Here is a 17,627-nt window from a genome sequence, read left to right on the forward strand (position 1 = left end):
AAAGCAGATAAAAGTAGTATGGTGGCTGCTATGTACAATCAGTAACTGTGGTCTTGGATTTTTTCTTTGGAAAGTTCTACTCCCAAGACCAAATAGGACAAAATTTAGCTCCAGGTTCGTTTAGCTGTGTACTTCGCTAGTCAGGAGGCATCTTAACAAAAGCAACTTTACCCAGTGATGGTAATAATTCATTTGTCTTAACTCATTGTTTTCTTGTAAAATGATTAGAAAAAAATAAATTCTCCACTCATTTTTCCTTGGAGAAAGAAAAAAATATTTTAATAACTCTTTCTTGTGGCTGGGGTTATGTGTGGCTCAGCAGTAGAACACTTGCCTAGTACTAGTGGGGTCCTGGGTTTTTGATCTTTAGCATCACATATAAAAAATAAATAAAGATATTGTGTCCATCTACAACTAAAAAGTATTTTAAAAAATAACTTTCACCAAATAGTGTTTCAATATTTAAATAATTTCAGATATGTAACCTAATGAATTGCTAGAAAATGAGCCTTTTAAATATCAGATGAAATGTAAATATTGTTTATGATTGGTTTAATGTTCACAGTTGAAATTTAATACTGAATATATTTATGGAAATAAAGAGAAACATTCAAATCATTAACTTCAGATTTCTCTCTTCTCTCTACTTTTAGGTTATTGTACTAATTTTTTGGGTGGGGACATACCAAGGATTGAACTCATGGGCATTCAACCATTGAGTCACACCCCAAGCCTTATTTTGTATTTTATTTAGGGATAGGGTCTCACTGAGTTGCTTAGCACCTTGCTTTTGCTTTGAACTCACTATCCTCCTGTCTCAGCCTCTCGAGCTGCTGGGATTATAGGCATGTGCCACTGCACCCAGCTTGTACTAATTTAAGCAGTACTATATATTCATGTAGTGGTCTCCATTGGCTTTATTTTGTTTGTTTTGTTTATCCCAAAGGTCCCAAGTGGCCTTTTTTTTTTTTTTTTAACTTGCCCAGTCTGTCACACATGACATTATTGTTTTTGTTTCCATTTTGATTTTAAAAAAAAAAATTATGGAATTCTCTTAGTTGGCTTTTCCAAGTTGATTTTCTAATGAAAACTTTTACTTTCTGTGTGTCTCTTGCCTCTGGTTCTACCTTCTGGGAGAATTCTTTATATTGTCTTCCTTTCACTGATTTTTTTTTAAAAATTAGCCTTCCATTAAAAATTTCTGTGAGCTTCTTTTGGGTCATCCCCTTTCCATAGGATTCTGTACTTGTTTTATGGATGAAATTTCTTCTATGTTCAATTATTTTCTTGGTACCTGGGATTGAACTCTGGGGTGCTTAACCACTGACCCACATCCCCAGTCCCCCTTTCTTTTTTTTTTTTGATGTTGAGACAGCATTATAACCTCACTAAGTTGCTGAGGCTGGCTTTGAACTTGCTATCCTCCTTTCTTGGCCTCCGAAGCCGCTGTGATTTTATTTATGTGATTTTATTAAATTCCCTATATTATTTACTTTTTCAGAACTTTTAAAATTATTTTTGTTATTTGAGTCTTGATGTTGGTGAATAGCTTCAAATGTTTGATATACTTAGGTTGGTTGTTCATGTGTAAAAGGATCCATCAGACTTCAGAATAATAGAATGGTTAGATAGACTATCTATATTCTGTTTTCAGTCCATTTGTGACCACCATTTCCCTCTGTTTTCCTCTGTACTTGGTTTCTTCAAGTACTTAGCCCTAATATGATTCTAACAGCCTCCTCTCTGGGGCTTTAGTTCAGAGTTTACTGCATAATACCAGGTCAGTTACCTTCATTATTGCTTTTCAGAAATTTTGTTGAGCTTTCTTATCCCATGATGACTTCTGTTTGTCCTTGTTTATTAATTCCTTAAGATCAGGTCTGGTTAAAATGATATGGAAAGAAGAAATAATGAGTCTTATCATATTCTTTTATTCACAAGTAAGAATTTCTTAAAATGGCTTCATGTAGTTCTAATTATTTCACCAGAAAGCTTTAGGAGATTGTTGCACTAGTGGTCCTGTTCATAGAATTCTTTGGGCAAGAATCAAAACTGACTGCAGCTTGGCACATGCCACTGTAATCCCAGATACTCAAGAGGCTGAAACAGGAGCATCACAAGTTTGAGATCAGCCTAGGCAACTTAGTGACCTAGGCAACTTTGTGAGACCTTGTCTCGAAAGTATTAAAAAATGGCTATAACTTTCTCTATAAAATGCTCCAGACTGGGAACTGTTGTTGGAAACCATTTGTTACCATTAAGGACTTGAGCGCTCTAAGAGCTCCATGTGAGTTTTTTACTTTAGAGAACTTAATACTGAACCTTTTGTTTTGTAATTGTACATTATTAAATTTAAAGCAATTTATTCTTTAAAGAAAAACGAGGAAAAAATTACATGTTATTCAGCCATTAAAAAATAAAAATGTTTTGGGGCTGGGGTTGTTGGCTAAGTGGTAGAGCTCTTGCCTAGCATGTGTGAGGGAGACCCTAGCACTACACAAAACTAAATAAACAAAAAGTATTATGTCCATCTAACTAAAAATATTTTTTAAAAATAAATTTAAAAAAAATTTATGGTTTTCTGTGAAATTTCTATTTTTTGTATCGAGGATTGAACCCAGGGCCTCTTAAGCCTGAGCTGTATCCCAAAACCATTTTTATTTTTTATTTTGAGACAGGGTCTTGCTAAGTTGTTTAGTGCCTCGCTGTTGCTGAGACTGGCTTTGAAACCATAATGAGGCTTAGAACCCTGCATTTTTAATAACAGCTTTATTGAGATATATATACTAAGCAGTTTAGTTATTTAAAGTGCATAATTCAGCCTTTAGAGTTATACAGCCATCACCACATTTGATTTTAGAAAATTTTTATTATCTCTTTAAAAAAAAATCCACATTACCCATTAATAGTCACTTCTTTCCTTTTCATCTCTTTTCCACTTGACCCTGGGGAACCTCTCATCTACTTTCCTATCTTTATGGATTTACTATTCTAGATATTTCATGTAAAAAGATTTGTAGTCTTTCATTTCGATAAATGAAAGAAGGTTCATCAGTGTTACAGTTAATATTAGTACTTTATTTTATGACCATTACAGTATTGTACATATTGTTTAATCCTCAATTGATGGGCATTTGGGTTTTTTCCTACTTTCGGCTCTTATGGGATAATGCTGTTGTGAACTTTCACCTGAAGTTTTTATATGGAAATCATGGATTGTTTAACATATTGAAGAACTGCCAGACTGTTGGCATTTTTCATTTTCACTAGCAGTGGATGAGGATTCCAATTTTTCCACCTCTTTACCAGTGCTTGTCATTTTCTGGCTGTGTGATTATAGCTATCCTAGTGGATCATAACAATTTTTCAGTGTTCCTCATATTTTCATTTTCCCCTCCCTTCTTTTCTTTCATGATTTAGGAAGAACAGTTAGAAGGTATATTGTCAGCAGCAATTCAAACAAGTTCCCTGGGACTTTTGACTGGTTGTATCAGAAGTTGGATAACTGAAGGTAATATTTGATTTTTAACCATTAAAACATTTGTAATTTAAAATCAACTATCAGTTTACTTTTTCTTTTTAAGTTGTGAGATATTTGTTGATTATTATGCAGCTGTAAGGCATAATTTGAGTACCTTTTTCCATTTTTCTCCCCCCGTTGATGCAGTCTGGCAAACCTCTAGTACAGTATCACAACCAGATGCTTTATGCTTCCATCCCTCCTATTTGCCCGTCCCTAACCTGTGGCAACCACTAATCTATTTTCTATTTGTAAAATATTGTCATTGAAACAGTTTAAGTGGAATCATTCAACCTGTCATCTTTTGGGATGCACTTTTTTTTAACTTATAATTCATCTGGCTAACTATCACTTTCTACACACACACATTATCTTTTGTTTTGAACCATTTGAAATAAGGGTTGGAATCATGCTTATTAATTCATATTTTAGTAAAAATTTCCTTCTAAAAACAAAGACACATAGAAATGCACGTTGTGATTATAAAACATCAAGAACATTGACATTGAGCCGTCTTTTTGTTTCTTCGTGGTGCTGGAGATTGAATTTATGGTCTTGCGCCAGCTAGGCAAGTGCTCTACCAGTGAGCTACATACCCAATTTTTCATGTCTTTAATTTCCCTTAATCTGACAACAGTTTCTATATCTTCATCTAACATAGAAATTTGAGGGCTGGGGTTATAGCTCAGTGGTAGAGCACTTGCCTACCACATATGAAGCACTGGGTTCAACCTTTAGTACCACATAAAAATAAAGAAATACAGGTATTATGTCCATCTCCAATTAAAAATATTTTTTAAAAAAGAAATTTGTCTTTAACAAAAATATATAGACCTATTTTATAGAATGCCTTTCAGTTGGTGTTTATTAATCTTTCCTCATTAGATTCAGGCTTTACATTTTTGGAACATTAATAAATAAAATAGTTTGTTCCCTATTGATGCACTAAGCAGGATAAATTATCTACACTAATGTCAGTGTTTACTTTTTGAACTTGGTTAGGGTATTACTTGCCATATTTCTCTGCTGTTACTAGTTTTCTGTTTGTAATTCTTTTTTTTTTTCCCTTTCATGTGTATAAATAAGAACAACCAAATTCTGCTGCTAATTTGCGCTTTGTTCTTGAATGGACATGGAATAAAGTGGTTTTCACTAAAGAGGAATTTGACAGGCTATGTAAGTAAAAGTCTTGATTTAGGACAATTAGTTTTAAGTTCAATAATGTTTGATCATAGTAAAGCTGTAAATTCTTAAAAATGTAAAGATTTCACAGATTAGGTAATGCAGTTGTTGATCCTGAGTTGGCAGTTTGTAAAGGACTCAATTCCAGTAGGCTAAAAGATGCACCAAACTTGATAGCAGAGAATTCTAAACAACAACATTTGCCATAATGGGATCCATTGATTTTTTTTTTTTTTTTTTTTAAATTTGTACTTACTAATGACATGTAGGGTGACTTTCATCTTGGGGATTAGTGAACAAGTGAGGGTTTGAGAAGCTCAGAAGTAAACATTTGCATGTGTACTCTCCTCCCTAATTCCAAGGTCTTTTCTATTTTTAAATTATTTTTTTAAAGTTCTCGAGACAGAATTGTTGGATTGCCTAGGCTGGACTCAAACATTTCAGCTCAAACGGTCCTCCCACTTCAACCTGGGACTACAGGTGCACATCACAGTGCCCTGTTGAAAAATAATTTTTGCAATAGAGTGTGGCAACATGCTAATGTGCCACAAAATTGCAAGTTTTAGAACTATATTACTTTTAAGTTTAATTTACGAATTATGTTGATGATGGAGTAAGGAGAATAATATGCTAGTTAACTTCAGAAATTCTTGTACTTCCTCACTTTTTATTTAAAATATTCATGGATATGCAGAAGCTAAATGGTAGGCCACAATGCATCACCCCTGTCCCCCACCAACACATACCCTTATCATCTTTTTGAAAATCTTGGGTTTTTTCAAGTTTGTTGTATACTTTGACTATATTTTGAGATAGCCAGTGAATATTCAAAGTCCATCATGTTGAGTTAATAGAAAAATCATGTTAAAAGTACTAGTAATTTAACTGGAAGTGTGGCTTGGTGGTAGAGTGCTTGTGTTCAGTTCTCAGCACAGGGAAAAAAATTGAGTTTAAAAAAATGAAAAATTTTAAAAAGTACTAGTTTTTAGAGATACTTGATTTTGGTATCAATGAAAAAATTTTAAGCTGGAATGAAAGAAAATGCTATCAATGAAAGAAAATTTTAAGCTAGAATGTACGTCACCTGTTTTGATCATTTATTATATTTCCCAATGAATGACCAAATGGACTTTGGAAGACATACAGTTATTCTTCGTAGTTTTTTTTTTTAAACCAACACTAATTGATATGAACTGAGCCCAGAGTCACATGCCTAGCTACTTGGGAGATATAATGTTTGTAGAGAATAGCAAGTTTGAGGCCAGAATGTGCAAGTTAGGGAGACCCGGTCTTAAAATAAAATTTAAAAGTGTTGGGGATTTATTCATTGGTAGAGTGCTTGCCTTCTATGTGCAAAGCCCTTGGTTTAATCCATTAGTACCACCTTCCATAAATGTGTTCAGCCTATATATAGATTAATTGAATACACATGGATTGTATAGTATTCTTACTTAGGCTGTATTTATGGAACTAGAAATATGAACAAAATTTTAAATATTTATTTTTAAATTTGGTTTTTAGATATATACATGACAGTAGAGTGTATTTTGACATTATACACGTACATTGAGTATAACTTATTCAATTTTAAATATTTTAGTAACCAGTTAACATAGTGGAAGTGTGGAAGAGTGCCTGATAATTCAGATCACTATAAAAATATATTTATTTTTTAAGAGGAAAATGTTTGTCAGAACTTATTAATTTTGTTTGAGTATAATGTTGTATTTTAAGGTTTGGACTTGGTAATTCAGCTGTTATTGAAAACTTGAACTTTGCTTATTAGTGAAGTGTAACAAACTACAGGGCATAATAAATGCTTTAGTGTATTGGAAGCATAGTTAAGAAATTATTGTCCAATCTAGTCACATTAAAAATTAATTTGATTAATTTGGCCATGTTTTGTAAATCCTCATATTTATAAACTCTACCTTTTAGATGTTATTTGAGTTTAGATTCTCACTGGCTGATTTTTTGTTTTGTTTTACATTGTTTCCTCTCAGCATATTAGGTGCTCTAACCACTGAGCTAGGTTCACAGCCTTTTTTATATTTTATATTAGACAGTGTCTCGCTAAGTTGATGAGGGAGGCTAGGATCAAATTTGTGATCCTCTTGCCTCAGCCTCTGGAGTTGCTGGGGTTATAGGCATGTGCCACTGTTGCTAGCTCTTTCTGGTTTTATACTGAAAGCATATTCTAGCTTTCTTGAAGCTATTTGCCATTTCTAGCTTATCTTTTAAATCTCATTTAGAATAATTCTTTTGAGTGATAGAAATTAGAGGAAATTTGTATTTGTGATTCTAATTCATTCATAATTACTGTGTGGAAACTAATCTTCTGTTTTATCCTTGAAAGGTATACCATTATTTGACGGTTCATGTCGTTTCATTGATCCACAAACTATACAGTCTATCCAGCAGTGCCATTTGCATCTTAGCAACCTCAATAGTGTCTTAAGCTGTTTTGCAACAGAGGCACAGGATATCACTGAGAGAGGTATGTTCTTTGTTTTTATACTGTTAAAATTTACTTAAAAATGGAATAAAGTTCCTGTTTTCCTGTGTGGACCATTGTTTAAAGGAAATTAGTTCTCAAATGCTAGCATAGTTTTTATGTAAAATTACAAAATGTTATTAATTGTATCATTAGCCGATACTAAAACAATCTGGAGTTAAGGTTTATGATAGTTAAGGTAGTATACTTCAGGGGAATTTCCAATTTTGCAATTATATGTAGATTTTTATCCAAAGAGGTGACTGTAATTTTTTTCCCCCAGGTTTTACCATTTAAAACAAAAGGCCAGTTTCAAGGCCTGATTTGAACAACCTCTATTGATGATAAACTATTAGTTTGCATAAAATGATGATAAACTTAGTTTTCATAAAAATTAGGTCAATGATTTTATTATTTTAGCATTTTGGAGATTAACTTGATACCATTTTGAGCAAAGTCAATTAGTTACAAGCTGAGTTTGTTAAAAGCATATATATTGTCACCAAGTAATTAGGTTTTAAAACTAGCAGATATCTTCATTTTTTATTTGTGGTTGATAAATTGAATAAATCAATGTTAATTTTTTTTTTGCAGGAATGGTGGACTTAAAGAATAAGCATATGGTTGCCCAGCTCATCTGTCAATATGTACAAATGGTTCTTTGGTTTTCTCATTCTGGGCTTTTACCAGAAGGCTTAGGTAAAATATCTACTAATATTAATTGAAACATTGTGTATAATTTTGTTGTTCTCTGTTTCAGGCTTACTTACTTCCAGATAATTTTTTTTTCTTTTCTTGCATTCTTTCTTTGTATCTTCAGTGCCTTAGCCTGAAACTGATACACAGATTCTCTACATGTTCATTGGATTGAATAACATTTACATTTTTAAAAGGAAAGCAAATTTGAGAAAACTGAGCTTCTGAAAATGAGTTCAATAATACCACTAGCGCTGGTTGCAGTGGTGCTTGCCTGTAATCCCAGCAGCTGGGGAGGTTGAGGCATGAGGATTGGGAGTTCAAAGCTAGCCTCAGCAACTTTGGGAGGCCCCAAGTGTATTAGTGAAACCCTTTCTTTAAATAAATATAAAAAAGGGCTGAGGATGTGACTCAATGGTTGGAGAGTTCCCCCACCCCCTTCAATCTCTGCTACCAAACTTTGAACTCATGATCCTCAGCCTATCTGACTCAGCGTCCCAAACTGCTGGGATTACAAGCATGGGCCACCACACCTGGCCTAGAATTCACTTTTCAAACCTCTAACTGCTTGCATTTCCAGTAAATTAGATTTTATTTAGAAGTGCTTCTGCTACTGCACATAATTGCTGTTAATCTTATGTTTTTAAAATTCTTTTAGATTTTTAAATTTTTGTTTGTACCTAGGAAGTAAAACAGTTTGCAGGGTTTTAAACCAGCCAACATCCTTGTTATAAACTTTTATGAGACATTGTTTTCCCACCTGTGTATCTATAAATAAAAGAATGTGTAGTATTCTTGTATTACTTAAATTTAGGGAACCTGCAAATTTAAGCAATGTAATAAAATTAAAGTATAATACTAATTTGTATAACTTGTCCACTTGTATTGTGGACATATTCTAGAAAAATTACTGTTTTTTTTTTTGTCCCCCCAACCTTAAATAAAAATCCAGATGATGCTGTGCAGTTGTCAAGGTTATGCTACAACTACCCTGTAATTCAGAACTACTACACCAATCGTCGACAGAAGTGTGAGCGTGTATCAAGGTATAGTATATCCAGACCTTCAAAACACAGTTTAGAAATTACATCTAGGGGATCTTGGGCTATGTGGCTCAGCAGTAGAGCGCTTGCCTTGCACATGTGAAGCACTGGGTTTGATCCTCAGCACTGCATAAAAATAAACAAAATAAAGATATTGTATCCATCTATAATTTAAAAAAAAGATACAGAAATTACTTCTATGAAAAATCAGACTTTCTCAGAACAAAGTACATCATGCTGTACAATGATTAAATGTGTGGAATTCTCAGTAAGTAAATGTTAGAATGTTAGTGGTATTTCTAATTTATTTGTATCATTTGCCTTGACTTGCTGGCTATATCTTTATTTTACTCTTAAGTCTATTACCATTATGAGAATGTTTTATAAGCATTTTTAAAAAATGAAAAAAAGGGCCTGGGGATGTGGCTCAAGTTGTAGTGTGCTCGCCTAGCATGCGTGAGGCACTGGGTTCGATTCTCAGCACCACATAAAAATAAAATAAAGATATGTGTCCACCTAAAACTAAAAATAAATATTAAAAAAAAACTTGAATAGCCTTGTTGTTTCTAAAGAGAAATATGAATGTAATAGTAGAACAAAGTAAAGTTTAGAGCATTGGGCCTATCTCTGGAACTAAATAACCTTTCTACCTCAAGTTGGAATGACAATTTTAGAGCTGCAGACAACGTTTATAGCAGTGATTGATTCTACCTTTATTAGCTCAGAATCACCAGGGAGGTTAAAAAGTTGAGCAAACTGTAATTCTTAAGCATGGTAAAATTTGCATACCAATGCTTTAGAATAACTAATTTCCAGTAATGAATATGGCTTTGGGAGAATGATTAGGCGTATTTAAATTTTGTTAATTTAAAGATCTTTTATTTCCTAAGTATGTTTTTGGACAAGTTTGCTATAGTTTGTGATTCTGTTATGTAAATTACAATATCAACATAAAATATGTGCAGGGCTCCTAGTATAAAGCCTGACTCAAGAAAATTTCGATGAAGTAGAAATTGCTGCTGTTGTTAATTAATATTAAATTAGGAAATGGGGACAGGTCTTCAAATTGTATTTTACGTGCTCAATAATAAATTTTGGAGTGAAGTTATAACCAGAGATAAAAGAATAGATGTGGTGATGAAATGGAAAATATTTTACTTTGAACTGCAGTAGTTTTACTACATTAAGCTACTATACTGTATAGTACTTTGCTCAATATGGTGAAAAGTAGAATAGTTCCAGACATTTTACTATTTAGAACACATTCTTTCCTAGGACTTGACCTTGCTGAATTTGAGGCAACTTAAGTGTTATGTGACCAATGCTCCTTTATTTCTGTAGTTCTTATGATGCTAAAATGAGATCCAATTTTTACCTCTCTTGTTTCTTTGATAGCTAGTATTTTAAAGAGCTGGTGCTTGTTTTTTGATACCAGTAATTAGCACTAATATTTAATATGTTTCTCATATTACAGAGGGAAGTGGAACCCTGATTGTTTGATGATTGATGGATTGGTTTCTCAGTTAGGAGATCAAGTTGAGAAGTTGTGGAAACGAGATGAAGGAGGCACAGGAAAATATCCTCCTGCTAGTCTACATGTAGGTTTACAGTAATTGCTATCATTTACTGAATCTTTGAAAGTTCTAGAGAGAGGAGACGTGTTTAACTATGTTTTTCATACCTGTCACAAACTAGGGAAAAGAAGGAGCACAAATAAATGAGTATGTTAGTGAGTGAATGGATGAATATAAGATCAACTTAAGCTTTTTTTTTTCCCCATTTCTTTTATAGGCACTACTAGACATTTATTTATTAGACAACATTACTGAAGTAAACAAACACTCTATTGTATCCTTTATAATACTAGTAATGTTATTATAGTAATAATATATAATGCAGTCTCACTTTCATGCTTAGATTTTTTAAATTTTTATTTTCTTAAAATAAATCGTCTTCATCCAGGATCTCTTGGTTGGATTAGGAGGGCCTACGATCAACCTAAAATTATATGCAAAATTATTTGTTGTTCTAGGGATATGGTCCTTGGTTTTTATCAGATTCTCAAATGTGTCTAGGAGCCAGACACTGTAGTACAACATGCCTGTAATCCCAGTGATTCATAGGTGAAGGCAGAAGGATGGCAAGTTCAAGTGAGGCCAGCCTGGCAACTTAGCAAGACCTTGTCCCACAATAAAAAAATTAGAAGGGATGGGATGTAGCTCAGTGGCAGTGCTGTGCTGGAGTTCAGTCCCCACTATCAATAAAAGCAACCAGCCAAAAAAACTGTCTCTAGGGATATGTGGATGTTAGCTTCTATCAGATTCTCAAATGTATCTAAAACTCAAAAACTACTATTCTAGGGCCAGTTGGGGTGGGGGTTTAGCTAAGGGGTAGAGTACTTGCTTACTAAGCACAAATCCCTGGGTTGGACCCCAGGAATGGAAAGAAAAAAAGCCAAACAACTGCTCTAGAATTTTGCTGGCAAGTAGTTTTTAATGGGGTTAACTCACGTGCTGAAAATAAACATATTGTAAGTTAATAAGATAATAGGCATTGTTTGAACTCATATGTTTTTGTGGTAATGTAAGTTTCTTAAAATATCTTGCTTCATTATAATTAATAAAGATTCACAGTGTGGTTTTTTTTTTTTTTTCCTTTAGCTACTGACTTTTGCCCAATAAATGACTGGGCTTACAGCTGGTTTTGTTTGTTTGTTGTTTTTTAGTAAACTACTTCCTTTTATTTTGCATATTAATATTCTAAGCATCTTTCTCCATCTTACAGCTCTGCTTTTAAAATTCTCTAAACAGGTTTTTAAGTTTGTTTCTGTGTAGAGAAAAGTATGCTTTAGCTCATCTCCTTTGTCATAACAAAATAGAGAATAAATGAAGCATAGGATACTGGCTGTATCCACATTTGATTCAACTCTACTCTCAGTATGATAGTGAACACCTGTAATCCCTGCCACTTAGGAATTTGAGACAGGAAGATCACAAGTTTGAGTCTAGCCTTGGCAACTTACTGAGACCCTGTCTGAAAATAAAAAGAGCTTGTGAAATAGCTCAGTGGTAGAATGGTTATCTAGCATGTAAGAGGCCCTGGGTTTAGTCTGCAGTATCATTGTTTTATTTTTTCTTCTTCATAGCTTTATTGAGGTAAAATTGAAGTATGATAAAATGCACATATTTGAAATATGCAGTTTGATCAGTTTTGACATGTGTGTAAGCAATACAATCAATATAAAAAGCATTTCCATTACTTTTTTTTTTCTTTGAGGAAAGAGTGCATGATTTATTACATTAGAAATTAATTACCTTAAGATATATAGAATCCCACTTCTACATGTTAGCTACTTCAAAATTAAATGGTACACTTATAAATATCACGTAGATAAAGAAGAAAGCACAATAAAAGTAAATATAAAGTGTTTGGATTAAGTGATAATAAAAGCTTAAAATATCAATCTCTGGGATGAAACAGTACTCATTTATAACATAAAGTACTTTTATCAGAAAGAAGCTAAATTAACAAATGATTTTCAAATTAAATAATAGGGAGGAAAAAAATTGGAGTAGTAACAGAAACATGAAATTGAAGAAATTTTGTGAGAACACAAAAATTAATATCAATGGAAAGGGAGCTATCAAAATAACACTACAGATGCTAAAAATATTAAGATAATATCAAATTGTGTGCCAACATATGTGATAACTTACATAACATGGTTTATGTTAGAGAATGATCTGTGTGCTGCTGAGAAGAAAGTATATTCCATCATTGATGGGTGAAATATTCTGTATATGTTTTCAAGACTTTTTAAATGCTACATTCTGTTGCAACCTATGCTGAATACATATGTAGTGGTTTTTTCTTTTGTTCTTTGTCCTTAATCCTTTTTTTAAAAGACCATTTATTTGTTACTTGATATTATGTATTCCTTTCCAAACAAAACGGATACTCCCATTGAGTCTTTTCCAACTGCCTTTGCCATTTCTTGGGGTCAAATTAAACTTATTCAAGGATTTTGGCTGATTGATCATAATGACTTTGAGGTAAGTAACTTAATGTAAGCTTTCCTAAATTACTAGGAGTTCAGAAAGCATACCTGACTAGATTAAATTTGATATTAAAGATCATAGTGTATTTCTAGAGGTAATTTAAGGAGAATTCACTTTAATCAATGCTTTCACCAAGCACTACCTTATGCAATAAAAATACAAGGATAAAACTTCAAAAACTTAAGTTAATGTCTAAAGAAGGAAACAAATGAGAATTATTGATAATACAAATACTATGATATGTTAGAGATATGTTTGGAGTGTTTAATGAACCATAGAAGGCAAGATTTATCATCCATGTATGAAACAGATAGTGGAAAGATTTTATATATAACTTATTGAGGTCTGGAAGATATAAGGCTTTTGTTAAAACTTATATGTTAAAGTAATTCCTTTTATCTTACAGTTAAACTGATTTATATCTTGATTCTGTCCCCCAAACTGGCTTTTAATATTGCTTGTCTTTTTAAGATTGACTTCTTTGTCTAAATGCAAAGGATTATATTTATATTTTACAATTTCATGTCATTTTTGCAGAGTGGGTTGGACCTTCTGTTTCACCCAGCTACTGCAAAACCTCTGTCATGGCAACATTCAAAGATTATTCAAGCCTTTATGAGTCAGGGAGAGTATAGACAAGCTCTCAGATATATTCAGACAATGAAGCCAACAGTGTCCAGTGGTAGTGATGTTATCCTTCACCTCACTGTTTTGCTTTTTAATAGGTAAGTACATCTTTTGCAAGTATAGACTCTTGAACATGTATGTTAATAATATGAAATTGAGGAATAGATAGTAACAATATCTAGTATTTTTACTTTGGTTGCATTCCCTAAAATATCTTATGCCTCTTGATTTTTCAGTGTTAAGAAAAACTTATACAATGCCTAGTGCCAAACTGAGATTTACAATTATATCTGTAAATGCTGTGATTATATAATAGTACTTAAAATGGCTGAAAATGTTTTAATATTTCAAGCCTGAAAATACTAATCTTCTCTTGAGATTTACCCTATGCTAGATGGAAAGATGTTACAATATTTTTGAGCTACTTTAACTTACATAAGTGATAGTGTACTCTTTAGACTTGAATTTAACCTTACTTGTACCACTTTCTAAAATTTGGTCAAAAGCTGTTTTTTCAGCTAGATATAGTTGTGCATACCTGTAATCCTTGCCAATCCAGAGGCTGAAGCAAGAGGATTGCAAGTTTGAATTTACCTTAGGAAACTTTACCAGATCCTTTCTGAAAACAAAGTTGTTTTAAAACTTTGAGAATATAGCTCAGTGGTAAAATGCCTCTGGGGTTCAGTCCCTAGTATCAAGCATAAACAAATAAAAAAGGCAGTTTATCTTTCCTGAGGCTGAGTTTCCTCATTTGTAACATGGATTAATAAAGTCCACCTTGAGGTATTTTAAATTGTAATGACAAAAGCACTATTACAGTTGTCTGCAGAAGTTGTAAATCATTAATAAGTGGTGGTAATGGTCGATCAGTCATTATTGTCATTTCTTGAACTTATCCTAAGTCCAGGACCTCAACCTCTTCCTATTAAGATCATCAGTCTTTTTTCCACAACTTATTCTGATAATCTCTTGATTTTGTGAGGTACATTTGTGGATGTATATCATCATCATCATAATTCTGGCTTGGCTGTTGTGCTTGCAAGTTAATCATTATGCACTGTACAATGATAAACTTGAGGTTAAAAAAAGGTTTTAGATGGTCAGCTTTTAAAATTGCTTACTTGGTCTTCATATTATAATGGTGCAGTAGAACTGAAAAATGTTTTATAGGTATAATCATTTTCTTCATTCTTTTCCTCTACCTTCTGTGGGTTTATTTTACCTAACTGTTTAACTCAAGTTGAATGATTAGCTTACCTAGTTTTTAGGTTTTTTCCTTAACTGATTTAAAAAGGCACATTCATTTTCTACACATTACTTTAAATTCCCAGTATGAGTTTTTTTCTTCTTCCTATTAGTTATTCAGACATTTTAATTTGTAAATGCTGGGATTAAAAATTACATGTTGTATGGGCACTGTGGCAAAAATGAGGTCCTAAGCAACTCAGTGAGACTTTGTCTCTAAATAAAATACAAAATAGGACTAGGGATGTTAAGTCTTTGTGTCCTCAATGACTTTTCCTGGTCTCTTCTATAAGTTACTGAAAAAAGCATGGTAAGTTGCCTACTCTGAAGTGGATGGGATCTGTCAGTTCCTTGCAAAACTACCAACTTTTTTTGATATTAATATTAGCTACATCAACATTTTAAATCATTTTTTCTTTTAATGACTTTAGCCTTTTATTATTTTTGGTGGCATTGGATGAAATACAACCTTGTTAGTACAGTTACTATACTCTACTGAGCTATGTCCTTGTTGTGACCTTTTATTATACCTTTAGTATACCTTTAGTATGTGTTACTGTTGATGCATCTGCATCTTTCGAAGTCTTCTTTTACTCGGGCAACTGGAAATCAGTGATTCCTTGTTTGCCTATTTGGAATTTCTTTTCTCATTGTGGTTTTTGCTATGTATTTTAAAAGATTATTTTCTATATCTGTTAACTGTTAACACCCTAGACTATCTTTTCATCAATCAAAAAAATTTCTTACTGCTCTTCATATTTTTATCACTTTCTACCATAAGAAGCAAAATAATAGAATTAGGGCACTTCTTTGTAAGTGCTAGCAATAGAGTTTTTGAAGTTGGAGAATATTTGATGAATTATAAAATTATAAAAATATTTTATCTTACTATCCTTCTAGTTAGGTATATCTGCTAAATTTAGGAGTAATGTCAAATGTGTTTTTATTCATTTTAAAATTTGTCCAAGGACTAAGGAAGAAAAGATAAGCATGTGGAGTGTAACATAAGTGACTTTCAAGCTTTTCTTTTGAATCCAATCATTGTTAACAACTTCAAGTTCATTCTTCTGAGATTTTCTGAACAAAATACCAGAAGAATGAACTTAGCAAAAATACCCTTGTGAAATATGCTTTTTGAACTTAGTTTTAGAGTTCATTTCATAACAATATATAAAGAGCTTCTTTTAAGTGTTGCATAGTTATTTGTTTTGTAGATAGATGTACAATTTAATGTAGTTCCTATTAATGAACTTTTAGATATTTTTGCTATTATAAGTAATGCTATAATGAGTAGCTATACATTTTTCACACACACGAATTTATTTTGGAGAACGAAATTCTAGTGGTAGAATAACTTAGTCAAAGTATATTTGCAGTCGCAGTTTTGAGAGCTAAGGCAAATTGCCCTCCATGAGGGGTATGCCATTTTGATCCAAGGCCCTTATTGCCTGTACTCTGCCTTTATCAAATACTTGATGTCTTTTTCATAAGGAGCTATTTATTAAGTGACTTGCCCATTTAAATTCTTTGCCTCTTTTACTGTGTTTGAATTTTTCCTAATTGATTTATTATTCATTACTGAAATTAACCTTGTGAGATTTTCATTTACTCTTTAGTTTGTTGTTTCCTTTGGTGGGGGGATTACTGAGGATTGAACCCGGGGGCTTTAACTACAGAGCCCTTTTTTTATATTTTATTTAGAGATGGGGTCTTGCTGAGTTACTTAGGGCCTTACAAAGTTGCAGAGGCTGGCTTGCCTCAGCCTCCCAAGCTGCTGGGATTACAGGTGTGTGCCACCATGCCTGGTTATAATTTACCTTTTCACAGTGGTTTGCTTATAATGGATTTTGCTGTCCTGAAAATAATGATTATTATGTTCTGTCTTCTCCGTTTTTTAAAAAAAAATTTTCTCATGCTTTCTACTACCACTTATTGCTTTGTTTTTATTTAAGGTATTGATTCATCTGAAATTTCTTTTGCTACAAGCATTGTTTCAAAATGATTATAGGGGGCTGGAGATGTAGTTTAGATATAGAACAATTACCTGGCACACACAAAGTTCTATGTAAGTTCCTAGAAACTGCAATAAAATAAAATAAATAAAAAATAAACCAGGCATGGTGGTGCATGCCTGTAATCTTAGTAACTTGATATGATACCCTGTCATTGTCTCAATATAAAAAAGGGCTAGGAATGTAGCTCAGTGGTAAAGTGCCCATGTTCAATCCTCCAGAATAAACATTTTAACATATAGACTAGTATAATTAAGTTTTCATGAACATATCTGAAATAAAATTTAACAAATACCAAAATTTTGTTATACTTCTTTATTTCTCTATATTTGGTTTTTAAAATTAATACTGATCTGTTCATTTCATCCTGTTTGCTTTTCTTTCTACAAAAAGGTTTTGTGTTCTGCTCATTTTAATGTTTCTAGATTTTAATTGAGTGGTAATTTTTCTACATTTTTTTTTTTGCACACATGCACACATTTTTTTTTCCCCCTGCACACATGTCTGCAGACACCCATCCCTCTTCTTTACTCAAGCTGTAATGACCACAATGTCATGCCTGTTTTGATAGAAGGGAATACAAGGCAATTTCATAAGTGAATTTTAGAGATTTTACATCTTTGAATTGTTGGTCTTTATAAAGTCTATGGAATATGTTGAATATTATCTACTCTTAGTGTTATTGGTAATAACATTAACACATAGCCCTGACCTTCCAACAGCAGATGTCATTTGCTTTGCTGAGTAACT

At 32.8% G+C, this 17,627-nt stretch overlaps 1 protein-coding gene across 4 annotated transcripts in view; it reads left to right on the forward strand.

Annotated features, from left to right (window-relative positions):
• Positions 1-17,627, forward strand: part of Ahctf1 (AT-hook containing transcription factor 1) — a 65,343-nt gene that overhangs the window by 22,970 nt on the left and 24,746 nt on the right. For all 4 annotated transcript variants that reach the window (XM_005326556.5, XM_040276700.2, XM_021727176.3 and 1 more), the window contains exons 13-21: positions 3,421-3,511; positions 4,607-4,696; positions 7,059-7,199; positions 7,791-7,895; positions 8,845-8,938; positions 10,410-10,533; positions 10,727-10,783; positions 12,841-12,987; positions 13,531-13,718. In XM_005326556.5, coding sequence (XP_005326613.1) covers positions 3,421-3,511; positions 4,607-4,696; positions 7,059-7,199; positions 7,791-7,895; positions 8,845-8,938; positions 10,410-10,533; positions 10,727-10,783; positions 12,841-12,987; positions 13,531-13,718 — 1,037 coding nt within the window. The remainder of the gene's footprint in view (positions 1-3,420; positions 3,512-4,606; positions 4,697-7,058; positions 7,200-7,790; positions 7,896-8,844; positions 8,939-10,409; positions 10,534-10,726; positions 10,784-12,840; positions 12,988-13,530; positions 13,719-17,627) is intronic.

This window comes from Ictidomys tridecemlineatus, chromosome 10 (assembly GCF_052094955.1).
Source record: "Ictidomys tridecemlineatus isolate mIctTri1 chromosome 10, mIctTri1.hap1, whole genome shotgun sequence".
Classification (NCBI taxonomy): Eukaryota; Metazoa; Chordata; class Mammalia; order Rodentia; family Sciuridae; genus Ictidomys; species Ictidomys tridecemlineatus.